The sequence below is a fragment of the Nicotiana tomentosiformis genome, chromosome 11, assembly GCF_000390325.3.
Source record: "Nicotiana tomentosiformis chromosome 11, ASM39032v3, whole genome shotgun sequence".
In the NCBI taxonomy this organism is placed as follows: domain Eukaryota; kingdom Viridiplantae; phylum Streptophyta; class Magnoliopsida; order Solanales; family Solanaceae; genus Nicotiana; species Nicotiana tomentosiformis.
The window spans coordinates 81,547,707-81,560,558 of NC_090822.1; the positions used below are offsets into that span (position 1 = coordinate 81,547,707).

At 35.7% G+C, this 12,852-nt stretch overlaps 2 protein-coding genes across 2 annotated transcripts; both read left to right on the forward strand.

Moving 5' to 3' along the window:
• LOC138901749 (uncharacterized) lies at positions 1 to 2,868 on the forward strand (the record flags this gene model as incomplete). The annotated part of the gene is made up of 5 exons (XM_070189537.1): positions 1 to 409; positions 551 to 974; positions 1,035 to 1,403; positions 1,815 to 1,918; positions 2,564 to 2,868. Coding segments are annotated over exons 1-5 (1,611 nt in total), but the record flags the coding sequence as incomplete, so codon positions are not given.
• Positions 2,869 to 8,721: 5,853 nt separating this feature from the next.
• Positions 8,722 to 9,444, forward strand: LOC138901750 (uncharacterized). The gene is made up of 2 exons (XM_070189538.1): positions 8,722 to 9,054; positions 9,373 to 9,444. The coding sequence occupies exons 1-2, from the start codon at positions 8,722 to 8,724 to the stop codon at positions 9,442 to 9,444; spliced, it is 405 nt and encodes a 134-aa protein (XP_070045639.1).
• The last annotated feature ends 3,408 nt before the right edge of the window (positions 9,445 to 12,852 follow it).

The following is a 12,852-nucleotide window of genomic DNA, read 5'->3' on the forward strand; positions in this document are numbered from 1 at the left end:
ATGAGTACTAAAAGGACTTTAACTGATATTGCCTCTTCTTCAGGAAGCAAATCAGAACCTCAAATTGTGGTTACTCATATTCAAAGACCCCCTCATATCCAGGATTTTAACTTTAAATCTTTTGGTGACTTAGAAGAACTTCTTGATAAAAAGTTATCCGGTTTGAATATCAAACCCATTGATTTATCAAATGATTTTGCTGATAAATTAGATTCTACTTTTGACTATAAAAAGGATGTTTTGTCTGAGTTTAATAAACTTCGTAGTTACCCCAAAAAGAATAGTAAGTTTGCAAATAGCAAATATGCTGATAAACCTAGAATGCAGACTTATTATTACAATCGTCCTACTCCTCAAGATGTTTTAATAGAGGAACGTGATTGGAATCAGACTAATACGTCTTATAGTGGTTCCGAAATCTATGAATGGAATCTTGATGGATTGACTGATAGGCAATTAACTATTCTTGTGCATAGAATGCTTATGTATGCAACTATCTGTAAAAGTGTTAAAAATACAGATAGAAATATTTGCAGAATGATTGTTGCAGGTTTTACTGGCCAACTTCGTGGCTGGTGGGACAATTATCTAACTATCGATGAAAGGGCAATGGTTATTAACGCCAAAGCCATTGACGAAGGAATTGATAACTTAGGCATGGCCCTTGTGGCAGATAGAGAAGATGCCGTTTATACCCTTATTCTTACTATATTAGAACACTTCAATGGTAGATTTACCAACCAGAATGAGACTGTTCGTACTCTTCTTAATAGCCTTAGATGTAAGACTTTAAGTGAATTTAGGTGGTATAAAGACACCTTTATGAGTAGAGTGATGGAACTACCAGAAAATAAGCTTGAACATTGGAAAGCTAAGTTCATAGATGGCCTTCCCTCTTTATTTGCCGAAAGAGTTAGAAAGATTTTAAGAGGCAATTATGGTGAAATCCCATACGTAAATTATACCTATGGTAAGTTAATAGGAATTTGCACACAGGAAGGATTAAACCTGTGCAATGAATTAAGATTGTCTAGACAGCTTAAGATGGATAAGCTCAAAGAAAGAAACCAGTTAGGGGACTTTTGCACCCAGTTCGGTTTACCAGAGACTTCTACTCATAGGAAGAAGAAACATAAGTATCATAGATACCCCAACCAAGACAGTCCTTATAGGAGAAATAAATCTAGATATAGATCCAAAGAAGAACGAGAAGCCAAGAGAGCACATCGCAAGTCTACTAGATTTACCAAAAATAGATCTAAGCGTGACCTTGCTGACATTAAGTGCTATAAGTGTGGTAAATTTGGCCATATAGCCCCGAATTGTAAGCTTCAAAAGCTGAAAACCTTAGGACTAGACGAGGAACTTCGTGATAAGGTTTATGGTTTGTTATACACTTCTGGATCAGAATCCGATTATTATTCTGAATCAGATTCCGAAGCTGAAATTGACTTGCTTGATTTATCTGATAGTGATAAAAACATTGATAATACTTGTACAGCTTGTAAAAGTGATACATGTACTTGTGATGATGAATTTTATAAATTACAATCACAATTTGAAAATATAAACATGAAAACTATTACATCTGATAATGTGATAGAACTTTTAAAAGAAGTTACTGATGATAAACTTCGCGAAAAAATTATTAATTTGGCTGCTAGTTCAAGTTCTAATTCAAAATCAGGTATTGAAAAACCTTTTGAAAAAGAGTTTGAATATTCTCCACCTTATTCTTTACTAGAAGTTAATAACCGTCTTTTGAACAAAAATTCAACTCCAGCAAGAGATTCTTCTTTCGATGATTTAAAAATTGAAGTTGAAAACTTGAAACGAGAGATTAAATCTCTTAAACAAAATCAAATGATTTGTGATCACAGGATTACTCAGATTGAGAAAAACAATTCTCCAAATGAGAAATCTAATGATAGAGACAAAGGTATTCTTGAAAATGATATTGAAGAAAAACCTATTAGTTTTAATCCTAAACATGATATGTTTTTAGGAATGATGCAAATTATTACTGCTCATAAATGGTATATTAAATGTACTATTCTCATTGATAATGATTTCTCTATAACAAACATTGCCATGATTGATAGTGGAGCAGATGTTAGCTGCATTCAAGAAGGTTTAGTACCTACGAAATATTTTCAAAAAACTACTCATATGGTTAGATCTGCATCCGGACATGCTTTAGATATAAAGTATAAACTTCCAAATACGGGTATTTGTCAGAATAAAGTCTGTATTCCTCACTTCTTTTTCTTAGTAAAAAACCAGTTATACCCTCCAATCATACTTGGAACACCGTTTATCAACGCTGTTTATCCTTTTACTAGCATAGACTCGAAAGGTTTTACTGCTACTTATAAGGATAAAGAAATTAGTTATACTTTTGTTACAGATCCAGTAACTAGAGATATTAATGCTTTAATTAATATGAAGCAAAAACATGTTGATTCTTTGCAATTAGAATTATTTAGTATGAATATATTCGATACTTTAAATTCTACTAAAGTACAAGAAAAAATCAAATTGATTTCCGAGCAGATTGCTATTGATATTTGTGCTGAACATCCTAGTGCTTTTTGGAATCGAAAAAAGCACATTGTCACTCTTCCATACGAAGATAATTTCACTGAGGATGATATTCCTACTAAATCTCGACCTTGTCAGATGAATGCAGAATTAGTAGAATTTTGCAAAAAAGAGATTGATAGTTTGCTATCAAAGGGTTTGATAAAACCCTCAAAATCTCCTTGGTCATGTACAGCTTTCTATGTTAATAAAGCAGCTGAAAAGGAACGTGGTGTTCCTAGATTAGTCATAAATTATAAACCTTTGAATAAATATTTGAAATGGGTTAGGTATCCTATTCCCAACAAAAGAGATTTATTGTCCAGATTATATGATGCCAATATATTTTCAAAATTTGATTTAAAATCTGGTTATTGGCAGATTCAAATATTTAAAGAGCACACTTATAGAACTGCCTTTAATGTTCCATTTGGGCAATATGAATGGAATGTTATGCCTTTCGGTTTAAAAAATGCCCCTTCAGAATTTCAAAAAATTATGAATGATATTTTCAACCCTTATCTAGACTTCGTCATTGTATATATCGATGACATTTTAATATTTTCTAAAACACTCGAAATGCATATTAAGCATTTAGATATTTTTAAAAGAATTGTTATACAAAATGGTTTGGTAATCTCAAAACAAAAAATGAGTTTATTTCAAACTAATATTCGATTCCTAGGACATTATATTAGTCAAGGAAAAATCACTCCTATTCAACGATCAATTGATTTCGCTTCTAAGTTTCCCGATGTTATTACTGATAGAACTCAATTACAGAGATTTCTGGGAAGCTTAAATTATATTTCACCTTTTTACAAAGATCTTTCACGTGATTTAGCCCCCTTATATGAAAGGCTAAAAAAGAATTATAAAAATCCTTGGACTGATAGTCACACTGCATTAGTAAAAACTATTAAGCAACGTGTTAAATCTTTACCTTGCTTAACCTTAGCCAATCCTGCATGGCAAAAGATTATAGAAACTGATGCATCCAATATTGGATACGGAGGGATTTTAAAACAAATAAATCCCAATGACAAACATGAATATCTGATTAGATTTTACTCTGGCAAATGGTCTGAAGCCCAGAGAAAATACGCTACTGTGGCACACGAAATGTTAACCATAGTAAAATGTGTTTTAAAATTTCAAGACGATTTATACAATCAAAAATTCTTGATTAAAACTGATGCACAGTCTGTTAAATATATGTTTAACAAAGATTTTAAACATGATGCCTCAAAAATAATATTTGCAAGATGGCAGGCTCAATTAGCCCCTTTTGATTTTGAAATACAATATAAAAAGGGAATTGATAATTCTCTGCCAGATTTCTTATCTCGTGAATATATACAGGATGGAATCCCCCTGGGGTAGGGGAAGAGGTAGAGGCTGGGGAAGATCATCCCCACAGTCCAAAGGAAGGTCATCACCTTCAGGATCGTCATACGGATCCTCATCAAACTCCCCAGTTATACAAATGGGAAGAAGAAGTTTAGTCAATGAGAGGATATCTCTCAGAGAAAAATCATCTATTGGACCATCCGTCCACCTGGAAGATATTCCAGAAGATAGTCCGTTATACGCACATTTGCAGGCATATTTAACTGCTCAAAAACAGAAAGAAACTTCTGTTAAGCAAAGTGATACCTTTGCTTCTATTGCTAGAGATGACAATGATGATATCAAGTCATACGAAAAGGTGCCAAAAAGAGAAATAATATTTCTCTTAGAAAACTCTGACATTCAGAGAAAAGAAGAACCATGGAAGATATTCCAAAGATATTTGATAAATGGGTTATATTACCCGGGTGAGTCATACAAAACCCGTTCTTACTATGAAACGATACTAACTAGTACGGGAAGTGCAGATTTTCAGCACTTTTCTGGATATAGTACAGACGAGAACGTTTATAATTTCTCAAAAATCATAATTAAACAGATTATATCTGTTGAAGAATGGGGTATATCCACAATGAAAGAAAGGCAGATAAGCCTTAACAAGGTAAAAATGAATTTTACTTATTGGGATTATATCCAAGCTTTTGATAAGGCATTATATTACAACAATGACAAACATAAACATACTTGGTTTGTAAAAATATGTGCAAAGATATTTGCAACAACTATTCCTAATTGGTTTCTAAACTGGTGGTCATACCACGGTCCAACGATAAAGATTTTACCAGATCCATTTCTTATGTTATACAAAGAATGGGTAAAGATTTCTCCTTTTATTAATGATCTATATCACGCAGATCATATCTGCTACCCAGAAAAAATTAATCAAATATATTTCTTTCTGGAATTTTCTATCCCATGGATACACAAATGGAATCCGGAAGTCGGATTCACTGAAGAACAAGTCCCCTGCCTATATAGGACTTTTTACAACAATTTTTGGGACAAACTAATGAAGAAGGATCCCAAAACAAAAGCCTTATATGGTCAAGAGCTCTTGGACACAATCGAGATGAAGATCCAAGAATATTCCAGTAAACCTCAAAAAGAGGTAATTGATGACAGTTCGATGAGGCATATTGCCAGAAGGATCTCCTTTCAAGAAGGAGATAAAACAGAGATGATTAACAGTTACTTGGAAGAGGTTAAAAGGAATTTACTGTCTTCCATTAATCAATATGAAAAGTCAGATACGTCAATGCAAAGTGAAACAAGCAACGATGATATTGCTGAAGATTCTCAGCCCATTGAAGCAGAAAGGATACTATCTGAAGAAGATTTACAAAATACAGAAGAATTCATCCGCAAATTGAAAAAAGCGGAAAAGAAGCCAGCACAGTGAAACAGCTGGACCCCTCTCAACAGTGAAGCCGCCGGACCCACAGCACAGTGAAGCCGCCGGACCCACTCAAACAGTAGATACACTGTTCATCAACAGTAAATACACTGTTTTAACAGTAGAAACACTGTATCAACAGTAGAAACACTGTTACAGGGACCCACGGGGACCCACTTTTACTGTTCATAGATTCCTTTTCTTTTTCTATAAATAGAATTCATTTCATTCTTCAGAGAAGGACGTGAAGACTCCCTCTCTCTAGAACTCTCTCTCTCTCTCTCTCTAAGTGTAAAGTTAAGAATTTAGATTGAAGTTTGTAGATTGTAATAGAAGAACAAGTAAATAAAAGTTTTCAGTTCTTCATCTTCAGGGCCTTGCTTCTTGGCCACAAGGTACATACTTCTGTCTTTTTAATTTTAGTTTTTATATTAGTCTCTCCTCTCTGGCCGTGACTATGTCCGGCTAAGAGACTTCATATCTATGTAGAATATCTAACTTCTCTCTTATATACACCATGAAAGCGACGGTATCTATAAAAATATAAATAAGTTTTATATATAGAGTTTTGACTTGGTGTCAAGATGGTCGGTACAGTCTGATATAACACTACTCTTATTGGCTTTGCCTTAGTGGCTTCGTCTAGCCAGCCGTGAACCTCAGCCCGATAAATGAGTTAAAAGGGCATCTTCTTTCACGGTTAGAACCGCTAGACACATGGGCTCAATAAAAGTATGTATTATATCATGACAGGCCCCTTGCTTGAGTAAAGGTTTTTATTAACCTTCCATACAGTCATTAAACTATATATAAAATTTAAGTATATTTCTATTCTTATCCTTACTGATTGTGCGGATTACCGCCAGTCTTTAAATATAAGGGTACTGAATTAGCTTGATTAAGAATTCTCAAATAAGTTAAAATAGAAATCTTTAACTGGTTGATACCTTACGACCGTTGTAGTGTCGATGAGGTGTGAAACGAAGCCAGTTCCCGGTCATACGGTGATTTCTGTTTTAATTTAATTGAGGAGTCATGGCGGATTACCGCCCGACACTTGATCCTGTTAAATGGTAATATAGTAATATAGTAAGAATAAGGGTATAAACGACATCTTCTCTATCTGCCACAAGGGCCATGCCTAAGTTATCAATTCCTTCGTCAATGGCTTTGGCGTTAATAACCATTGCCCTTTCATCGATAGTTAGATAATTGTCCCACCAGCCACGAAGTTGGCCAGTAAAACCTGCAACAATCATTCTGCAAATATTTCTATCTGTATTTTTAACACTTTTACAGATAGTTGCATACATAAGCATTCTATGCACAAGAATAGTTAATTGCCTATCAGTCAATCCATCAAGATTCCATTCATAGATTTCGGAACCACTATAAGACGTATTAGTCTGATTCCAATCACGTTCCTCTTAATAATGAATGAAGTGATTGTTATACATGAAATACATATTTTAAAAGGGTAATTTTTATCTTTAAATACCACAACCAATTATTGCATTAGCTATTCGACAATTATCTTAATTCTTATGCATCAAATATCAAGCAATGTATTATCTTATGTTGGATTGTATGCTTGGGATTAATTTTTCTAAATACCACAACCAAACGACTCCTAAGATTATTTTAGAAAAAAGAGGGTAAAATTAGCATTGTATTGGGGTTATATCCTAACCTGGGGATATCCCAATACATCAAAGACTAACATTAGCTAGACTTTCTACTTCTAGGGATTCTTCTTATTTTAATCAGTTGAGTTTTAATTTATCCAAAAATAAAAGAATGTTAAAAGCATTTTCTGACATTGGGCATATAAGCTCTCACGTGTACAGTATCAAAACGAGAATTAAGTAAACATGAGCAGCATTCACAATTCATTTGGGATCTCAATATAGATCCTCTTGTTCCCTTTGGCTGCGATTTAAGTGTACCCTAAAACTTTTTGAGTCCTTTCCCATGCAACTATTCTCCAATTCTTGAACAATTACGAAAGAATACAAGAAATAGAAGCCAACAACATGTCACCAAATCTTGTTTTGAAATTTTAGTCTTTGTTTCTTTAACAGAAATTATATCTAGATAGTTTAAAGTTTATGTAAGTTGAGAATTTTTTAGTTGAATATTTTAAGATCAAGTTCTAAATTTGAAAAATAGCCTCAGGCATTTTGCTTTCAAAACTTGAACATGCAAAAATATTGTAAGATCAAATTCAAAAGCTATCATCAACTTACAATACGTGTTTTGATTAGGGCCGTGCATAATTTGGTAAATACCGAATTACCGTACCGAAATCAAAAAATTTGGTATTTGATATTCGATATTTTGGTATTCGGTATGGTATTTGATTTAAGTTTTTTTTAAATATGGTATTAGCTATGGTATTTGGTATTTTTAAATGAAATACCGATACTGTACCGAAATATATATTATATTACACAAAACACATATTATTAATTATAACGTAAATATAAAAAATCGAAATTTTACTTTCCTTTATTCTCTAAATTCATCAATTAACTCTAAGCAAGTAAGAAGACATTTATAATGATCAAATTTATTCATGTATGTGCAGTTTTCTCTCTCTAGGTTGATATTTCTTAATTTTGGACAAAACTTTTGTCAATAAACGTTTTCTGTTTTGTACTTTTGAGTACATTAATTAAGAATATTATAGTCTATGACTCTATGCACTTGTTAGTATTCAAACCGAATAAACCGAAGTTATCGAACCGAATAAATCGAAACCGAAAAGAGAAAAACCGAACCATACCGAATTTAGTTAGGTACGGTATTGGTATAGCATTGTAAGAAACCGAATACTGAACCGAAATGTCCAAATATCGTACCGTAGCGACCGAGGAACACCCCTAGTTTTGATACAACCATGTACTATAGACACTGCAGGTGGTTATGGCGAGGTGCATGGAGGCTTCGGTTTTAGGGAGAGGAACGGAGGAGGTACATCGTTGTTGAACTTCACTAAGGCTTTTGGGTTGGTGATTGTGAACTCTAACTTTCCAAAGAGGGAGAGGCATTTGGTTACTTTTCAAAATGCGGTGGCGAAGACTCAGATTGACTATCTTCTCCTCAGGAGAGGTGACAGAGGAATGTGCAAGGATTGCAAGGTGATTCCAGGTGAGATACTCGCGACGCAACATAGGCTCTTGGTGATGGACGTTGGTATTATATTAAAGAGGAGGAAAAGGTCTACTCGAGGAAGTCCAAGAATCAGGTAGGGAGCCTTAACTAAGGATAAAGCCCAAGAGTTGGGATGGCGGTTATCGGCTATAGGAGCTTGGAGGAGCAGCAGTGACGCGAGCACTATGTGGTCAGCGACAGCAGACTGTATTAGGAAGGTTACGAGAGAGTTGTTAGGAGTCTCGACGGGCGTCTCTGGTGAGCACAAAGGAGACTGGTGGTGGAATGAAGTGGTTCAAGGTAAAGTGAAAGCTAAGAAGGTGGCGTACCTGAAGTTAGTGGAGATCATAGATGAGGAGGAGAGGCGAGCATGCATGGAGAGGTATAAGATAGCTAGGAATGAGGCTAAGACTGCTACATATGGTCGTATGTACGAGGAACTGGGGAAAAAAGGCGGGAGGAAGAAGTTATTCCGGCTGGCCAAGTTGAGAGAGAGGAAGGCTCGGGATTTGGACCAAGTGAGATGCATCAAGGACGAAGATGGTAGAGTATTAATGGAAGATGCCCAGATTAAGAGGAGATGGCAGACATACTTTCATAAACTTCTGAATGAAGAAAGGGATCAGGATATTGTGCTAGGCGAATTGGAGCATTCCGAGAGTCACCGTGACTTTGGGTGCTGCAGGCGTATCGAGGTTGATGAAGTCGTGGGAGATATGCGTAAGATGAGTAGGGGCAGAGCGACCGGGCCAGACGAGATTCCGATGGAATTTTAGAAGTGTGTGGGGAGAGCAGGTTTGGAGTAGTTGACTAGGTTGTTTAATGTTATTTTTAAGGCGAAGAGAATGCCGGATGAGTGGAGATGGAGTACGGTGGTCCCATTGTATAAGAACAAAGGTGATATCTAGAGTTGTAATAATTATAAGGGTATCAAATTACTGAGTCATACCATAAAAGTGTGGGAGAGGGTGGTTGAAGTGAGAGTAAGGATGACAGTGTCTGTATCCGACAACCAGTTCGGGTTCATGCCGGGTCGTTCGACTACAGAAGCTATACACCTTGTTAGGAGGTTGGTAGAACGGTACAGAGAGAGAGGAAGAAGGATCTGCACATGGTCTTTATTGACCTATAGAAAGCGTATGACAAGATTCCTAGAGAAGTTCTCTAGAGATGCCTGGAAGCAAAAGGTGTATCGGTTCCCTACATTATGGCGATTAAGGACATGTATGATGGGGCTAAGACTCAGATTAGGATAGTAGGAGGCGACTCTGAGCAGTTTCCGGTTATAATGGGGTTACACCAAGGTTCTGTGCTCAGTCCGTTCTTATTCGCCCTCGTGATCGACGCGTTAACATACCATATTCAAGGGGAGGTGCCATGGTACATGCTATTTGTCGATGACATAGTTCTGATTGATGAGTCGCGAGCCGGTATTAACGAGAGGCTAGAGGTTTGGAGACAGGCTCGTAAGTCTAAGGGTTTCAAGTTGAGCAGGACGAAGACGGAATTCCTGGAGTGTAAATTCAGCGCTGAGCCAAGGGAAGCGGGCGTGGATGTGAGGCTTGAATCACAGGTCATCCCGAGTAGAGGCAACTTCAAGTACCTTGGTTCGGTTATCCAGGGGGGAGGGGAGATCGACGAGGATGTCACACACCGTATTGGGGTAGGATGGATGAAGTGGAGGTTAGCATTTGGAGTCCTATGTGACAAGAGAGTGCCACAAATACTCAAAGGTAAGTTCTATAAAGTGGTGGTTAGACCAGCCATGTTGTATGGGGCTGAGTGTTGGCCTGTTAAGAACTCACATATCCATAAGATGAAAGTAGCAGAAATGAGGATGTTGAGGTGGATGTGCGGGCACACTAAGATAGATAAGATTAGGAATGATGTTATTCGGGAGAAGGTGCACGTGGCTCCCATTGACGACAAGATGTGGGAAGCGAGGCTTAGATGGTTCGGACATGTTCAAAGGAGAAGCCCAGATGCTCCGGTACGGAGGTGTGAGCAGCTGGTTGTGGAGGGCACGAGAAGAGGTAGATGACGGCCTAAGAAGTATTGGGGAGAGGTGATCAGACAGGATATGGCGAGGCTCTAGATTTTCGAGGACATGATACTTGATAGGAAGATGTGGAGGTCGAGTATTAGAGTTGTAGGTTAGGATGTAGTTGAGTCTTGACTTACTTCGTACCATTGTGGGACTGGCCACGTAAGATTTTTGTCTAGGGTAGCTAGTGACAATGTTGTGTTTTACTACTTCGTTTTTAGTGCATGTCCTATTTACTAGTTATCGTTTTTGCTCTGTATCTTTCTTCTGTATTTCATGGTGTTCCTATTTTTTCTATGATTGTTGTGGTGATACTAATGTTGTCTCCTCTTGTCGTTTTGTCTTTTTATTTTCTTGAGCCGAGGGTCTTTTGAAAACAGCCTCTCTACTCCTTTGGGGTAGGGGTAAGGTCTGCATACACACTACCCTCCCCATACTCCATTAGCGAAATTCTACTGGGTTGTTGTTGTTGCATGTACTATAGACACTTTATTCCTTTTCTTTTCTGCTAGTACATTAAATAAGAATTTGTAATTAAGTACTTTCAGTTTCATTTACTTGTGATCTTAAACATTGTCACAATATTTATGTAAATGTAAAAAAAATATTAAAAATATATTAAAATATATTATTTATTTTTTGAACGAACTAATAAAAAATATTATCAAAATAAAGTGGAATGTAGGGAGCAACAATTATGTCTCATGTCTCATGTCTCATGTCTCATGTCTCATGTTAGATGATACTATTAGTATTAAAGATTAATTAATTTTCCAGTCCGATACTTTTTAAAAGTATTCTAGATACTTTCGGTTATAAAATTATTAGTAGTAAATTTTATATTATTTCTAATTAGGAATAGTGGTTGCATAAGTTAGTGTGCATTTTGTGAAGGCTAAACTTTCGGGTTTAGCAAAGGTGATAAAGGGGCGAAGCGTGACACGGTCGTCGACGGGAGTTACGATTGATTAGTAAGTCCAGTTTAGCTAGCATTTGGCTATAAATTCCTAAATTTATTCTGAAAAATTTAATTTGGATAAAGTTTGATTTTAAGATAAAAATATGTTTGGACATCTGTTTTGGGTGAAGTTTGGTTTGGAAAAATATGAAACATGACTTATACTCACAAGTTTTAAAACTATCACAAATATCCAACAGTACCATTATTAATAACATTCATTATATTATCGCAAACCATAGTCCTGAACATAAATAAATTTGATACAAAATTATCATTTTTATAATAAACTACATAATACACTATCAGATGGCCGAGAAGACGAAACAACATCGTTATAAAATAATAAATTGTGGGCTCGTTTATAAAATACAAAAGATTAGGACAATTTTTAAAAAATATAATAGTGATATTTTAGCCCAAAACCAGCTCATTGAACTGGTTTTGGAATTTGGCCAAAATATAGATAAAATCTTAGGTCAAATATGTATTTGACAAATAAAACTCAAGTTTATTTTAGTAAAATTTATTGACAAACGGGTCGTGTTAAAGCTTACACCTTTAACCGAATTGACCCCAAAATTGACGCCGTTAACTTCGGTCTAAAGGTCCCATGATTTTAGCTCCTGGGCACAGATTTTGAGTGGGGCCAAGTTGCAACGGCTAGTGGTGCTGACGTGGACATTCATAAGCTAACGTCAAATCTAATACCGATAAAGTTGTACGCCATATGTCAATAGCCCCGCCGGCCAATTGCTCTACTGAGGAGTGAGGGGTAATGCTAAACTAGCGCCACCCCACGCGTGAAAGGTCCCATTCTTTCCTTATATTCCATTAAATGCCCTTTGGTTGTTCCATTGAATTTTGTGACGAAATTTAAATTTTATGGGTTCAAACTTATAAGATTTTAGTATTTAATTTATTAAAATTTTAAAATTATAAGTTTATATTTATAATTTTTATACATATATTTATAGTTTGACTCGAAATTATGAATTCAGCTGAACGTTATTAGATACTACATCTATTTATCTTGTGTATCATTTCGTGTTTGACCAGATATAAGGTATTCGTTTATACGGATACTTATTTAGAATAGAAGAAATATTTCGATAAATATATACTTCATCCGTTCCTGTTTATGTTAACCTATTTTATTTTTAGTTCGTTCAAAAAAGAATGACCCCTTTCTAAATTTGAAAACAATTTTGCTTAAACTTACAATTCTACTCTTAATGAGAAGCTTTTATAACCACACAAATACCCAGGCCCCCTTTTGACTTGTTTAGGACTACAAATTCCAAAGGTTTTTAT

Excerpts from the sequence above, each read along its gene's own strand:
- LOC138901750 (XM_070189538.1), top strand. The coding sequence starts at position 8,722 with ATGTGGTCAGCGACAGCAGACTGTATTAGGAAGGTTACGAGAGAGTTG. Across the intron at positions 9,055-9,372 it reads AGGCTCGGGATTTGGACCAA|GCGAAGAGAATGCCGGATGA; the intron begins GTGAGATGCATC and ends GTTATTTTTAAG.